At 36.4% G+C, this 16,918-nt stretch overlaps 1 protein-coding gene across 1 annotated transcript; it reads left to right on the top strand.

Annotated features, from left to right (window-relative positions):
• Positions 1–2,905: 2,905 nt before the first annotated feature.
• On the top strand, positions 2,906–15,831 carry LOC121419324 (NADH dehydrogenase [ubiquinone] flavoprotein 1, mitochondrial-like). Its single transcript, XM_041613738.1, has 13 exons — positions 2,906–3,145; positions 6,208–6,275; positions 6,849–6,932; positions 8,172–8,320; positions 8,895–9,028; positions 9,948–10,012; positions 10,470–10,574; positions 11,304–11,429; positions 11,911–12,143; positions 12,635–12,788; positions 13,424–13,478; positions 14,373–14,482; positions 15,538–15,831. The coding sequence occupies exons 1-13, from the start codon at positions 3,100–3,102 to the stop codon at positions 15,622–15,624; spliced, it is 1,416 nt and encodes a 471-aa protein (XP_041469672.1). The 5' UTR covers positions 2,906–3,099; the 3' UTR covers positions 15,625–15,831.
• The last annotated feature ends 1,087 nt before the right edge of the window (positions 15,832–16,918 follow it).

The raw sequence follows: 16,918 nt of genomic DNA, 5'->3' as shown, positions 1-16,918 counted from the left end.
TTATGTTTCTAATATCAAATTTCATTCACGTTTTCATTTTGACTTCTCATTTTATTTCAAGGTCTCTGTATTCTCTCCGGGAATGAGGAGCCCTTTTTTCCATTGTCAGAAAATTCCTAAGAATTTGACTCACTATTTCACCTCTTCCGTCCCCCCCGCCATTTTTTTACCCCTGCCATTTTTGCCTTCTCCATTTCCCCCATGCAAAGTCTGCCCCCCCTGCTGTTTTTACCTCAGTTTGCCATTTTCAAACTTGCCATTTTTGTTTCTTTTTCTTAGATGGGACACTTGTCTAATTATTGAATTACTATAAACAAAAATCATGGTGGTCCAGGGATGCTGATTACTCTGCTTTGCTGTTAAGGCCTCCTGCACACCTACATGCAAATGCCCACAGAGAGGTTTTCGGTGACGATTAAAATTGGCAGAGGTGAACATGTGCATTGTGGGTATCAATCGGTGTTCACGGTGAGGGAGGGGGTGGTGATTGACATCAATATTCTTCTTACGGAGGGAATGCTTTTTTCTTAGTTTAAAGAGGGGGGGGGGGATTTATCGGCGTAATGAGTCTACTTCTAAATTTTTTAGGTGACAAGATGGCGTAAACGGCAAAATTACACTAAACTGCAAGCAATTAAGAATTTGGACCTTTAACAAAACTAATTTTTAGAATAGATTTTGACAGGATATTTAGAAAATTATACTTTTTTTCATTTTCTTCCATTTCTCCTAATGTCCTCCCACATCTGTATGCCAGCGGGGTAGGGGGCCCGTGTCCCCTAAACTCCCATATCTGTACGCCAGCGGGGTAGGGTAGGGTTCCTTGTCCGCTATAGTCCCAAGTGAAATTTTTTGATATTTTATATATTTAGCCCGTGTAACTGAACATTGTGAGCAGCTTATGTTATCATCATGGAAGTATCTAACCAAATGATCCACGCGAGCGCAAAGCACGAGCTAAAATTGTTGATACACTGGCCATGCATAAAAAAGACCTGTTAAAGACTGTTCGCAGTGATCCATGATTTCTCTCCAATCCAAAAGTGCGAGCGCGAAGCACTGTCATTTTACATTTCGACCTGTAGCCTAACCATGAAGAGGATGGATTAACCAAACAATAATTGATGCGCGCGCGAAGCACGAGCTGGACAATTTATTTCCGACATTTTAGTAAGCACTTTTTGTATGAACAACATGCATAATACGAAACCAAGCAATTCATGCTCGTGCGAGCTGAAAAATATTGATTAGCTTTTCGCAGTGAATCATTAATAGAATACATTTCTAATTGATCAAATAGAGCAAGTGCAAATAAGTCCGAGCTAAAAAAAAATCATATTCCGACTTATAAACTAGATTATAAACATGAAGAAGGTGCATGAATACACCAACCAAACAATGATGCGAGCGCAAAAATTTTGGATATTTTGACTTGAAAACTAAACCTTTTCACAATTTTTTTACATTAAAATAAACTCAGCTTTTGCATCTGTAATTGAACAAGCTGTGTATCTCGATAAACATAATGCGAGCGCGAAGCGCGAGCTGAAAATTTTGACTTTAAAATCAAACTTTTTTTTCTACATTAAAACAAACTCAGTGTTTGCATCTGTAATTGAACAAGCTGTTTATCTCAATAATATAAACTTCATGCGAGCGCGAAGCGCGAGCTGCAATTTTTGATTTATTGACCCGACAGTGGACATTTTAAGCACTGTCCAAATCAATAGAAAGTTCACTCCAACATCCCTGCGCTTGCGTAACAGACAATTTATAAATTTTCCAACATCTCACACTCCGCATCTTTCATTACACCGGCACACGGGCCCAATCAAACTCTTGTTCATCCCATTCTCTTCTCTCTCTGATTTTTCTCCTTCCTCTTCCCGTACTTTGTGCCTCTCTTTTTATCTTTCTTTCTTTTTTTTTCTTTCCTTCCTTTTTCCCGTCCTTTCTTTCTTTTCTTTTTTTTTCTTTTTTTTTCTTTTCTCTCCCTTTCTCTCCTTTTTTTTTCTCTTTCCCGACGGCAGCGCTGATTTACCGACTACATGTATATTGAAATTAGGGGGGGGGGCTGTCACACCCTCTCGAGCCCTCTACCCCCTTTGCGACGGTCCTGCTTGGGACCCCTGGGACTATAATACCGGGCATTATTTGGAACGGGATCGCGGTACTGGGAAAGGAGTCCAAAGGGGTCTTGTGAGCGGCGGCGGTGCGGCTTCTGATAGTCATCCGAGTAGGCCTATTGACTTTGACCTTGAATTTGAACCCCCAAACCACTTTCCCCACCCCGCATTCCTCCTAACTTCTTTTGGGATAAACTTGTCATCCATGGAACTGAAATCAATTAAACAACATTTTCAATAAATTTTATTCCAGATTGGCTATAATAGGGTGTAAATTCATTAAATGAAGGTAATTTGGTCCCGAAAAGTTGAAAATCACAAAAAAGGGCCGGCACCGAAATGTATAGGTCATTCCCCCTTTTTTCTACTCTGATGTCCGAGGGGGGGGGACGTCAAACAAACCCCCTATATTCCCCTCCTGGTACCACCAATGTACTTACGTGAGAGCCCCCCCCCCTGATACGACGTTGAGAAATCAGTAATATGTAACAGCTTTGGCAACTTTTTTTTATTTTTGATATGTTGTGAAAGAAATGAGCATAGAGAATTTAAGCTCCTACCATTGTTTTCTATCTTCTCTCTATTTCTTTCACAACATATTAAAAATGAAAACTATATAAATATACATGTATACATTATTATAGGAAGATGAAACATGCAAGAGACAGAGAAAACCCGGAGAGAAAAAGACCTTCGGGAAGACCTTCCAGCAACCTTCCCGTAGGACGCCATCTGCGGGCGTTCGTTGCGTCGATTTCCTAATTGTATAACTTCGGCGCAGCGCTCAATGCAGCTACATGCACTACTACTGCACTGCAGCGCTAGTGCCGGTGTTTTGTAACACGGGCAGATAGTCAGTCGGTCTGTCGAATGCGATGTTCTTATATTTATAACTGGCAAAGACGTGTACTAATTCATGCAAAACGTATGGAAATCAGATTGACTGGAACTAAAGAAGACGTAACAAGATAAGATGGCACTTTCAAGCAGAGGGATATCATTTTTGAGGGCAGGAGTTGGTAAGGAATCTAGATCTTAACCTTTCCCCCGAACGCTTGTTTCAAGTCATGCATTGTTAATCAAGTCATGTTAAATTGAAAGCAAAATTAAACTTTTAATTTAACGTACGGTTAGGCCTTAGACAGCTGGCAGCCGTCTGTTTCAAGGAGATTTCAACATTTTTCAATTTTATTATCTCGATCTCCTCGAGCATACATGTACGTAGTAAGTCACAAGGACTCTCAAGAGACAAGAGGTTGACAGTAGTCTTTATCTTGAGGACGCAATGATGATGATTTTTTTAGATATGTCATCTATTTCTTCATCATTGACGTCTTGACACTCTCTCCATAGTGCCTTCAGCGAACGACCAAAACAAAGATGGATTCCCCCCAAAAATCCATCCTTTTAAACCGAAGTGAATAGCATTCATTTAATTTTATTAATTCTTACACCTTCCTACGCCTAATGCGTAGGAAGGTTTTAAATATTACTATTTAAAAATGTAAAAAAATGAAGATTTCTTACCTAACTGATGCCGCGTAGACCCCTCGTTCCACATGTAAACAACGGAAATACAATAGCGTCGACCCTTGAACCGCTTATGTATGACGTACTTCCGGAAAGCAATGCCGTCTCAACGAACAATTTAGAGATAAAAAATCTTATTTAACAAATATTAGAATTTATTTCGTGATCATAAATAATTAATATCAATATATATAAATTAGAATTATATATAAATATTAGAATTTATTTCGTGATCATAAATAATTAATATCAATATATATAAATTATTTATGATCACAAAATAAATTCTAATATTTGTTAAATAAGATTTTTTATCTCTAAATTGTTCGTTGAGACGGCATTGCTTTCCGGAAGTACGTCATACATAAGCGGTTCAAGGGTCGACGCTATTGTATTTCCGTTGTTTACATGTGGAACGAGGGGTCTACGCGGCATCAGTTAGGTAAGAAATCTTCATTTTTTTACATTTTTAAATAGTAATATTTAAAACCTTCCTACGCATTAGGCGTAGGAAGGTGTAAGAATTAATAAAATTAAATGAATGCTATTCACTTCGGTTTAAAAGGATGGATTTTTTGGGGGAATCCATCTTTGTTTTGGTCGTTCGCTGAAGGCACTATGGAGAGAGTGTCAAGACGTCAATGATGAAGAAATAGATGACATATCTAAAAAAATCATCATCATTGCGTCCTCAAGACTAGGTTGACAGACGCAGTCGACAGCTGGCAGCTGTCTGTTTTGAATTTGAGGAGTTTTATAACAGATTTAAATTTTTAAAAAAGTTTCTCTTCATACACAGACGGCTTGCTATCATGCAGCCAACATTAAGCGATTAACACTGCAAAATTCCCCGACGGGGCTTATCGTTTTTTTTTTGTCTTTATATTATAACAATAGGCCCTATAAAAACTGTAGGCCTATAGGCTCTACCAAAATAAAGATTATTACCGGTATTCTGTTTTGGCATGAAATGCACCAAACAGTGACTTACTACGTATAACTGCCACCAAGTTATTTAGACAAAGTCAAAAGATCCAATGTTTAGACGGATGTTGAAAGTTTATTCCAAACAGTGCCGTGAAACTGTAACAAACATTGAACAATTCAAACAATTAATTTCATATCGAAGATGTACATTTCAATAATATCTTTTCCAATGAAACATATATTAATCAAGTCTTATTAAATTACTCTTTTAGTGAAATTTCCTCAACTATGACATTTCAAACAAGACGTACTGTATACGATCATTTAACATTTCATACAATAATTCTTAACTAGATCTAATTCTCATCATTCATAAACAATTGTCATGTCACTAAGTTTAAAGTACAATTACGTAATATAAACAAAAAGCACATCAATATCAAGTTCCAAAACAAATATCCATCATATTCCACAATCGTTATGATAATACATGAAAATAAAGAATTGATTAATAATTTATATCAGCAATATCATGAATAAGGAAAACTTCTTTCGATCCAACTCACCTTGTTGGCTGGACATAAATAACTTTTGCATGGCAGTAATTAAAACAGATTTTGCAAAGAGGAGCTGTAAACGAAGGTCTCCTTCTAGGTCAAATAACAGCAAAGTGACAAAATCAAGAAAATAGTTATTTTGTGTTGTCATGGTACTTTGCACGCATTGATATCATAAAACTATAATCAAGAAAAATATGTTTTATAATTACACTGAATTGGCAAGTTAGACCGAGAAAGTGTTGAAAAATATAAACTACTATTATACACAAGAATTATGATACAATTCGTTCGATTAACAATTTAAATAATGTGAAAATAAAGAATTATCTTTTATCATCGGAAGAATCACTGGTAAAGAGACTTAAAACTAATTAGCGCAGCGCGTAGATAATAAGTAAAAAACGTGCATCCACAAGGGGCGCAGGAAGCTGCCAAAATGAAATTGGGGGCAGCCACACTACGGCTGTAGTGCAACTTCACTTCCCTGATTTATCTGAACTTATTACATAAACAATGGCCATTGAGTCCCCTGTACAGATCAAGCTAGAACTTCAGTCTCTGTATTCGGTGAGTGAATCCAACAACAGAGTTCAGTGGAACAGCCAACAACAGAGACCGAAGCTTTTGGTCTAGGGTTGACAATGCAAAATCCCCTAAATGCAATGGGCAGTAGCATGTAACCCAGCCTTGCATAAGTCTGTTGTTAACCATGCCATTGCTTTGCATTGGTAGCCCAATCTGTGAAAAAGCCAACTGAAGTTGCCTGGCTGTGTATGTGTGGGACAAGGGAGATTCATTGTCACTTTTCCCCCATACAAACTCTTCACCATTGCACTTGCCTAATTCTACTATTCAAACAGAATTTGTGCTTTTGCAATGCTTATGATCAGTGAATATATTTTTAGAACTATGTTGATATTGTGATAGCTGTGTTTGTTTTAATTCTAAACTTTAACTCCTTTAAAAAGTAGTCTTAATGTACTATAGTATAGTTTAAATTGAAAGGAAAACTTACATTAATGAAGGTAAATTTATGTCATCTCATTTTCTTTGTTAATTTGTAGGACGACTTCAAACTCAGGCAACGTGCAGTTTAGCTACATCATCTCGACACAATGCAAGTGCTGATAAAGTGAGTTTATACAAAGAAAATATACCCTGCTTGGGCTTGAATTTACCCTCATAGGTGTATGACCACAAGAATCTGATTTTTTAGACATGTTGTTTTGTTCACAAAGACATTTGTCATGTGGGAGAGCAATAATGTGCACTTTGAAATAGTGTCATTGAAACTGAGCCAGGTCCAATCAGCTGGACAAGTATGCCTACCAGTCCTCAGCTTGGATTCTCTTGAAAATAGTAATTGCATGACCAACCTCAGATGAAATATTTCCACTATAAGTACTTTCTCAAACCCAGTGTATTTGTATGATATCTCTGAAGTTTGATGTGGTATGGTATGATTATAGGTTTTAGGTTCAATAGTAATTAAGTTGGTGTGCAGCTTGTGTAGTCACATCTATTCACATGAACAATTATTGTGTTGTTTTGAACTAAAGCACCTTCTAGCCACAATCATTGTTGAAGGTTCATTTTGAGTTAAGGCTCTTATTCTCAAATTTTGCTATATCATAAAATGTTATGTTTTAGTATAAAGCTGAATATGAATTACATCGTTGACTGTTTGTTTATTTGTTATTGATAGAATGATCCTCTGAAGGATGAAGATAGGATATTTACCAATCTCTATGGCAGACATGACTGGAAGCTGAAAGGAGCAATGTCAAGGGTGAGTAAATATGTGCTCGACTACGACACTCGTAAAAAGTCTATCAAGACTTTTTAGATGACTGTTGTTATGGTTTTGTTATGATGTTTACGTTTAATATAAATTTGTGAGAGAGCAAATCGAGTGAGAAAATTATCCCGAATGGTGTCCAAAAACATATTACAAAGGATGTGTAATTATAGGAGAGACTGAAAGCCTTGAAAAAAAAATGCTTCTGTTCTTAGAAAATACAGAGAAAATTAGGGCCAAATGTCAATTATCAATAACGAAATGAAACCTCAAAAGAAAGGAAAGCAAAAATATAAAGTCGTCATAATTGAAAATGAGAAAATTCCAGTATTCACTGGTTATGATGATGTGAAATAAGAAAAAATGGGATTATGAGTATTTGGAATAAGGTTGCCGTACGAAGTGAGTTATATGGCCGTTAAACCCTGGCTTAAAGTTATGGTTTAACTATGGAAAACCAATTGGAACACAAATTTCTATTAGTACATGTTCAACTTATTAATTATTATGACACATACATCATTTATAACTGTTTCAGAATGATTACTGGAATATTTTCTTCATTATGAAAGCAAAGGGAAACAAAATAGTAAATACAAGAAATATGCAATATAATCAGAATTTTTGAGTTTTTGGCTTCCCATAATTTTAGCAAAGAGTTAGACCATGGTCTAAGTTAAAGGGGAAGTTCACCCTGACAAAAACTTTATTGTGAAAATAGCAGAAAAAATAATAAAAAATATTGCCGAAGGTTTGAGAAAAATTCATCAAGTAATTAAAAAGTTATTAGAATTTCAATTATTTGATTTGTGACGTCATATGCGAGCAGCATTCCTACATAGCGAATGGTAAAAAATCAATGAAATGCCATTTTCTAAGAAAATTGAAAATGGTTTTCACTGTACCTTTTGTATATCAATAGACAAATCATTTCACATCCAATCATGAATAGAAAACAAAATTAAGTCATCAGGAACCATGCAAAATGTGAAATTCATGCATTTTATATTACATAACACATGGGGCAGCTGCTCGTTTATGACGTCACAAATCCAAAACTTTGAGCTCTAATAACTTTCTTACTCTTTAACGGATTTTCCTCAAACCTTCACCAATATTTTTTACTATTTTTTCTGCTATTTTTGCAACAAAGTTTTCTTCAGGGTGAACTTCCCCTTTAAAACTGGCTTCAGAATAAGTGCCTATGAAATCATTCCGCTCACTATACAGGGAGACTGGTACAAGACCAAGGAAATTCTGCTGAAAGGACATGAATGGATATTAAAAGAGATAAGAGACTCTGGTCTAAGAGGAAGAGGTGGTGCAGGCTTTCCAACTGGTATGAAGTGGGGTTTCATGAACAAGCCATCGGATGGAAGGTAATTATAACTTTGCTCATGTTCTGGGACAGAAGAGCAATAAAACACATGATCTTGCCTAAGATCTAAGATCTATTCCAAGGCGCATTATTATTATTACCCTAGCTTTAGCTCGAGCTGCCTTTCAGTGCTCGTGCATTGAAGGAATTAATCCTGCCTGGTACCCATTCGCCTTGCCTGGGTCAAGTGTAGCCCAGTGTGGATAAATTTCTTGCTGAAGGAAAACTCGCCATGGTTAGGATTTAAACCTACGACCCTCTGTTCGAACAGAATGAGCTCTAGACCTGGATTACACATGTACATACTCCTTGGGGGTGTTATGTAAGGAATTTTGTTACTTTTGTGACTTATAGTCACACTTAATTTCCCCATTGCTTGCAGTATAAAAGGAACCGCTGTATTGGTCAGATCATGATTTAAGACCCGCGATACTGCATATTAATCAATAAGATTGAATTTGCATGTTACATATCATATGTAACCCTGACCCTTGCAGACTAGGAGTGTCTTTGTGTGCTATTAGCTCCCTGGAGTTCAGTTCCCTCTAACAAATCGTTATTTTTTTTTGGTACAGACCTAAATATCTTGTAGTGAATGCAGATGAAGGGGAACCAGGTACATGTAAAGACAGGGAGATAATGAGGCATGACCCTCACAAGCTAGTAGAAGGCTGTCTGGTTGCAGGCAGAGCCATGGGAGCTAGAGCAGGTAAGAAATAATAATAATTATTATTATTATTGTTGTTGTTGTTAATCATTATTTGTTGGGCGTCACCTGTGCCTGGGATTCGAAAAGCGAACTGAACGTCTATGACCCGCAGGTCTCTCCTCCCCATATAACTGATTAGGGGAGTTCAGTTTCCCATATCCAGAGCTGTTCTAATTTGTTGTCATCTCAGAAAAATCCCCATGCTCTTAGATAATTCCTGTGAAATTTCTACTTTTGAACAGTACCTACAGGTACATGTAACTTGTGGGTATTTTCTTTTTGGGATAGTGTAAATACTTTGCAGTCGTGTGCACTGGCTAAGGAATGATAATAATACATGAGATTTGTATAGCGCACTCTCCCTCTTGATCAGATGCTCAAGGCGCTTCAGAGCAGAACAACAATAACTATTTACATATAATACATGTCTGAACAATAAGTCAATGACTATCAAAAAGCACTCATATACAGGTATGTTTTCAGGTTACTTTTGAAGGTGGTCTCTGAAGTCTGGGTTTTCAAACTTTGTGGGAGAGAATTCTGCAAAGGCCCGTTTCCCTGCATGATTTCTTAGCATTTGAACATGTAAGAGACAAGATGATGAGGATCGTAAATTTCTTGAGGGTTGGTAATTATGCATCAAAAACCTATTGTAACTGGGGGAAGTTCCATTGACTATATGAAAAATTAAAAGAAGGATTTAAACGACTATGCGTTCCTTCAGGGGCAACCAGTGAAGAGTTTTCAATATGGGGGTGATATGGCTGAGCTTGCTAGATAGAGATACGATACGCGCATCTATTGATTCTCATACCTATATGTAGTGGATAAGTATCAAGTAGAGTTTAATAACAGTCATGGATCATTGCGTTTTGTAATTTTGTTACAAGAATTTCTTGATTTTTATGTTCTATTGTAGCTTACATCTACATCCGTGGAGAGTTCTACAATGAGGCCTCAAACATGCAGCTTGCTATTAAAGAGGTACTAATTGTGTTTCTAAACAAGTCTTTGATTCTTTATCTCTTTCTCTACCTCTTAATCTAGATTGAAAATGCATACCTCTTCTATCCTTCTTGATATATCTCTGTTTTCTCTCTCTTTCTCCCTGTTAGTTACCCTAAGGAAGATTCAATAGATTATTTCCATCAGTTAATTTATATTTCAAGTTGTATTTAGTAGTTTATGTTCTTAGTGTTTAGTATTGAGTGAAGCACATTGATCTTTTGTATTTGAACTGTATATGTATTATATTTTTTAATAATTTCTTTACTCTATTGATTGTTTGAATAATTAGTGGGATAAGTTAAGCATTGTTGTATTAGTAGGTATATTTTTGTTGAGTTATGCATAGAAACAACCCTCTAATAGAAATGCCTGTATAAAGCACCTAACATGTCACTGGAATAATGCTTCTTTGGTGATATGTATTTTTTGTCAGGCTTATGAAGCAGGTTTTCTTGGAAAGAATGCATGTGGATCTGGGTATGACTTTGATGTCTACATGCATAGAGGAGCTGGAGCTTATATCTGTGGAGAAGAAACTGTAAGTAGCGTTGACATCGTCAATCCATGATACTTGTTATTCTATACTAACTGTATGAATGAAGAGAAAATGTTTGAATGGATTGTTCATTTAAGTCAGAAGAGGAGGGCAATTTTTTGAGACAAATTTTCACTGACGATTGTTGTAAGCTACTGAAATCCTTGCATCTGATTGGCTAAGAACAAATTAGTCATTGAAGGCACTGACTGTTGAAACACTCTCCAGTTGACACAGTTTATTTCCAATTCGTCTAATCCCAATTGTCCAATTGGCAACTTGTCTACTATCATTTGGTCTACCATAAGTTTGTCCACTATCCACACGGTCTAATTGCCAATCCGTCCACTAACCATTTAGTCTAATAACCAGTTGCTCCAATAGCCATTAAGTCCATAAACCATTTGGTCTAATTAGATAGGTGTTAATTGGGCGAAATGAATGAAAAGAAAGTGGGTACTAGACCAAACTGGTTTTGAGACGTAATGGTCATAGAGGAAATGGTGATTAGACGAAGTGGTCATGGACCAAATGGTTGTTAAACAAAATGGTTAATGGACCAAATGGTTGTTAAACAAAATATTAATGGACGAATTGGCATTAGACTAAATGAATGTAGACTGTGTGGTGTGTACACGAGTTGGCAGTAGAAAAATTGGCGATTAACCGTTGACACTGACCATTGAATGCAGGGAAATGTTTGATTTATATGATTGCTCTTTTGATCTACAGGCCCTGATTGAAAGTCTAGAAGGCAAACAAGGCAAGCCCCGTCTTAAGCCTCCTTTTCCTGCTGACGTTGGTGTCTTTGGTTGCCCTACCACCGTGGCTAATGTAGAGACAGTCGCTGTTGCACCAGTAAGTTTGAACTGCACAGAGACAGAGATGGCTACTGTATCATGCATGCTTCCTCAAATTTCTATGGACTTTAACATTGAAACAGAAGCAGTATATATATATAAAATGGCTGCGCTTTACAAATTCATCTCGTCAAATGTTATAATGTTATCATTTTATATTGTTGATGACATTTTATTTCGCTTTGAATGTGATGGCTTTTACTGTAAGAGGTGGTTTTGGAAAAAAAGATAATTAAAAAAAAATTACAATAGGTCAGTATGCTTCCCTATTTAAGGTTATGCATACTTTTACAAAAGTTGTTTGTCGTAATTTTGTCTATTCAAAAAAATTCAAAATAATTTCAACAAAATCAATAGGCTGGTATGCTTACCTATTTAAGATCATGCCTACTTTTAAAGAAGTTATTTGCAGTGATTTTGAATAAGTCTATGCCAATCCAATTTATGAGGCTTGTATTGCTTTATGTAACAACTTTCAGATCATCTGTAGGAGGGGAGCTTCGTGGTTCGCTGGCTTTGGACGTGAACGCAACCAGGGCACCAAACTCTTCAACATCTCAGGCAATGTGAACACTCCCTGTACAGTGGAGGAATCCATGTCTATTCCTCTGAAGGTCTTGATTGAGAAGCATGCTGGTGGTGTAGAAGGTGGATGGGATAACCTGTTGGCTGTCATACCTGGTGGCTCATCTACCCCTCTAATCCCTAAAGAGTAAGCATTGAAATCTACATGTAAGACGAGAAGTGGTAGATGATACAAGTTAATTGTCATAAAAGCGATTTCAAAATAATCTCAAATTGTTTAGATCCAATGTCAATATCCATCATTGATATACCTTGTGACGTTCTACTTTTCTTTTTTTTAAGTAAATCTCATCTTTGGTTCTTCGTGTTATTGTTATTTCATGTTCATTTGCCATTATTATTATTTGTTTGGCGTCACCTGTGCCTGGGAGGCGAAAAGCGAACTGAATCACTATGACCTGCAGGTCTCTCCTCCCGATATAACTGATTAGGGGAATGCAGATGGACCACTACACCGGGGTTTCCCCCTACTCTTATACAAATAATGCAGTGGGTTCTTAACGTGCAAAGGTGGTGACTCTCCTCTACACGGGGCCTCCATTTAACGTCCTATCCTTGAGCCACTGATAAGTCTCTTTATCGTCCAATAAAGTGATTAAAAACAATTATCCTTTTCAGTGTGTGTGATGACGTGTTGATGGATTTTGATGCCCTGGTTGCCGCTCAGACTGGTCTTGGTACTGCTGCCGTCATCGTGATGAACAAGCAGGCTGATGTTGTCCGATCTATTGCAAGGCTCATGGAGTTTTACCAGCATGAGAGCTGTGGACAGGTAAGGATCATGACCATGATGTGGTTTGATTGTACATTCCAGACTAGGCCCGAGTCATTAGGTTTATTTTGAAAAATGTTCAATTGCTATTGATAATCAGGTGTTGACAGCAGGGGGTAAAAATAAATCTTGTCCCAAAAAGTTGCTGTAATTTCATTTATAAATCTTTGCTACCATGAGAGGGCCATCAATTTGTGATTTTCTTTGCTATTGATTTGATAGAAGCACTATTGTAATCCCACATCTAGACTTTCATGGTGTTGACTGAGTGTGCCATCAACTGAAAACTATCTTTCATTGCAAGATAGAAGTGAATATTCTTAACTGATTTTATCTGCGCAGATTTTATAAGTCATGTATGTCCAACACGTTATATATGGGATTTTCGAATTGTTGCTCGAAGAAAAGTTAGAATTGAGAAAACGGGGTCTAATTTGTAAAAACAATTACTTTTTTAATGGAATCGGCTGTCTATTTTTTTACAAGATCCTTGCACTAAGATTTTTAAATTTTTTTTTTATCGATGTTGAAATAATGCGATTATTTACAAGAACTTAATCAGAAATACATGAATAGATATCTACTTTAGTCTATTATACTCATAGGCTGAATGTTCATTTTTTTTATCTTCACAGTGCACACCATGCAGAGAAGGAACTGGCTGGATGACCAAGATTACTAACAGATTTGGTAAGTTTTAATTTTCACTCTGATCATATGGTAAATGGACAAGTTTGGGGGGGGATCAAAATTGACAATTTTTTTCATGAGTGTCAGGCTTATCTAATTTGACTCTTTAATGCTTATATTATTTTTATCACTATGATGTCATAAGAAATACCACATGGTCAGCATGAATGTCATGAGGATTGCACTAATGATTGTGGTGATAATGATGTCGATGATGGTGAAAGTGATATGATGCTGATCATGATCATGATGATAATGATTTTGATGGTGATGATAAAGATGATGAGGTTGATATGATGATGGTGAATAAGGTGGTGATGATGATGATGATGTTGAATGATTGAAGTGATGATGATGATGATGGTGAAGTTGAGGATATGATGATGATGGTCATAATGATGATGCAATATTGATTATTGTGGTGATGTGGCTACAGTATTGGTGGTAATGTTGATGCTGCTGCTTCTGTAGAAAAATTGTGATGATGATGAAGATTCTGGTAATGTTGATGATTCTTATAATGCTGATGATGATTCTCAGAATGTTGATGATTCTTAGAATGTTGATGATTCTGACGATGATGGTAATGATTCTAGTGACATTGGTGACGAGGTTAATAATAATACTGAAAAGTTATCATGGCTCTATGGGTAACCAACATTTGAAAATATCCAATCCCCACAAACGTGCAAATGTGTTCAAACTGAGGTGCAATTCAATAATAAAGTGAATAACACTGCCAAATTGGTCATATAATTTTGCTTCAGTGAGGTGATTGAGAAGTGATTATTCTAACCAATGAATGTTGATTTGTGCAGACTCAATAGTATGAAAATGTTATTGTATACCCACCCATAATCATTTTTGGCTCTTGTCACTTGTGTACTTTTCCAGTGGAAGGCAATGCCAAGCCAGACGAGATTGATATGTTGTATGAGCTGAGTAAGCAGATTGAAGGTCATACTATTTGTGCACTCGGGGATGGTGCAGCATGGCCCGTACAGGTAAAAAATATAATTTTAAGATCACCCCAGCAAGTTTAATGAATACCGGTATAGAAAAATCAATTAAGGGTGCCACTAGAAATTTATTAAATTTGGATTTGTAAGGAATTTTACAAAGTAGTTACAGTCACATTGCAGCTAGTATGCACATTCTGGTATCACACACAGTTATCTATTTTATATTGTTGGGGGTATGAAATATATTATTCTTATTTGTCCCACGTGCATAGCAGACTATAGGCGCCGTTTTTCCAACATCAGCGGCTTCCTCAAAATTGAAATCTTAACCAAGGCTCAATTTCTAAATTTTCATCATAACTTTGGAAGTGTATGTACCTCGTTTCCGAAACCCAGATATAAGGGTAATCCAGTATCACCGATCATCTTGGAAGAGTTTCAGGTCACATGACCAATGTTAAAGCTAGGTCATTTATGTTCCATGAACTTTGATCATGTTCTGAGTATCAGCATTGAAATCTTCAATAATCAAGGTATGAAGGTCAACTTGTGCAGATGATTCCATGACATATGCTCCAACGACGATTGCTGTGCTGTAAATTCCACACACTAATTATATGACCATCTTCAACCCAGGATTTAATACTATACCCTACCCTGAACCTAACATATAACCCTATTGCAACCCCAACCCTGTATCTTAGACAAAATAAAAGCCCAAGAGCTATTGTTGCAGGAACAAATATTGTGTCAATGGTGGAGACTTGTTTGTAACTAAGGAGAAAGGCCTCATGAGAACCTTAGATTTAGATCAAATTGATACAAAGTTGACATTAATAGGGAAAAGCCAGAGTATTCAACCCCAAACTTCATGAACTTGAGAATTTCATGAAAGGGTTTATCTCTGTTTTCTACTCGTTAATATGATTTTTCATGAATTCTTCCAAATTTTTGTGGCTGGAGTAGTTCATATGATTGAAAAAATTTGGTTGAATATACAATAAGGATGATTATATCATGGAATTGGCCTGTATAGTGTCCTGTACTTGTTTTAGTGTCCATTTATCCGCCATTTATCTTTTCTTATTTTTACGCAGGGTCTTATTCGTCACTTCCGCCCAGAGCTAGAAGCTAGGATGAAACGGTTCCACGAGGCCAAGCAGAAAGCATCAGCCACTGCATAAAGCCTGCCAATGTACATCAAGTGATATCAACCTATCTATTAAAATCAGATATGATATTGAATGTATGGAATTAAAATAGGTCAAGTCTTTGTATAGCAATGCCTGAATTGTAAGGGGATGGCTCACAGTCTGACCAAAGGTCACACCCCATTCACCTCCCGTGGGCTCAGATCACTGCAGTGGTGTGTGACATACCATATGTAATAACAAAAATAAGTGTGATTCATAGATCTTTGTGAAACTTACTTTCAAACAGTTGAATCATACTGAGATTATTAGAAATTTATTAATATCCATGTATCACAGTGGATAAGAGGGAGAGAGAAGGGGGAGGGGATTATGTTCATTTACAGAATTATAAATTTGGTTTAACTTTTTCTTCTGGATTACTTAGTGCATAACCTGTTTATTACATTGTGAAAAGACACAAATATAACTGGATGATATATTCGTATTGTAATATATATTGACTTAATCAACATAGTGATCTACCTATACTATAATTTTCTGTTATTTGATATAAAGATGTAGTAATTTCAGAATAAAAAGACATTATTGAAGATGATAATCCTAACCACTGTATTCATCACAAGATGACCAAACCAGCTCAATCTGTGGCATAATGTCTAATACATTTCTGCAGTACTGTATTAGACTGGAATACTGTCAGCACTTTTGACGATGGGAGACAATACAATGTGCTATTGGTGCCAGAAAGTCTTGAATTTGAGTCGAAAGTCAATACATATCATGTATATATTTAAGTAAGTGTCATTGCACGTTTGCTGTCTTTTATCGGGTTTGAAGACATTTACTTATATTGTAAAGAAATTAAATGGCCTGTGAACTGGACAGGTGTAATAAAGTGAATATTGTTCGAAACAAGTTATTTTGAATGGTGTGGTTTATTGTCATCATGACTTCTTGATATAAGCCTTTCCTCTGCTCACAATGAATTGTAGGAAGTTGATGTCATATCCCCACTTTCCTTTTTCACAAGTGTAATTGATGTGTCTCCATTATGATGAAATAAGTTGCGGCAAAAAATAACTAATGCACTAAATCAGTTGTCAATCCAATTGTTTTAGTTCTTGGTAGAAAAATTTTGAATAAACCTTATTTCATATAATAAAATTCAAAAGAACCAGTGGGGATATGACATCAACAGCACACCTAATGAATATACATGAAAAAATGCCTAGAACTGTTTCACCGGAATAATGCAAATCTTGAAAATTCATTAACTTTGTTATTTATGGTATTTGTGATCCGATGTCGATCAAATTTTCAGCAT

The sequence above is a fragment of the Lytechinus variegatus genome, chromosome 1, assembly GCF_018143015.1.
Source record: "Lytechinus variegatus isolate NC3 chromosome 1, Lvar_3.0, whole genome shotgun sequence".
Taxonomy (NCBI): domain Eukaryota; kingdom Metazoa; phylum Echinodermata; class Echinoidea; order Temnopleuroida; family Toxopneustidae; genus Lytechinus; species Lytechinus variegatus.
Note: the sequence above shows the minus strand (reverse complement) of the source record. Positions and strands in the feature narration are given on the sequence as shown.

Excerpts from the sequence above, each read along its gene's own strand:
- LOC121419324 (XM_041613738.1), top strand. The coding sequence starts at position 3,100 with ATGGCACTTTCAAGCAGAGGGATATCATTTTTGAGGGCAGGAGTTG. Across the intron at positions 8,321-8,894 it reads AACAAGCCATCGGATGGAAG|ACCTAAATATCTTGTAGTGA; the intron begins GTAATTATAACT and ends TTTTTGGTACAG. Across the intron at positions 9,029-9,947 it reads AGCCATGGGAGCTAGAGCAG|CTTACATCTACATCCGTGGA; the intron begins GTAAGAAATAAT and ends GTTCTATTGTAG.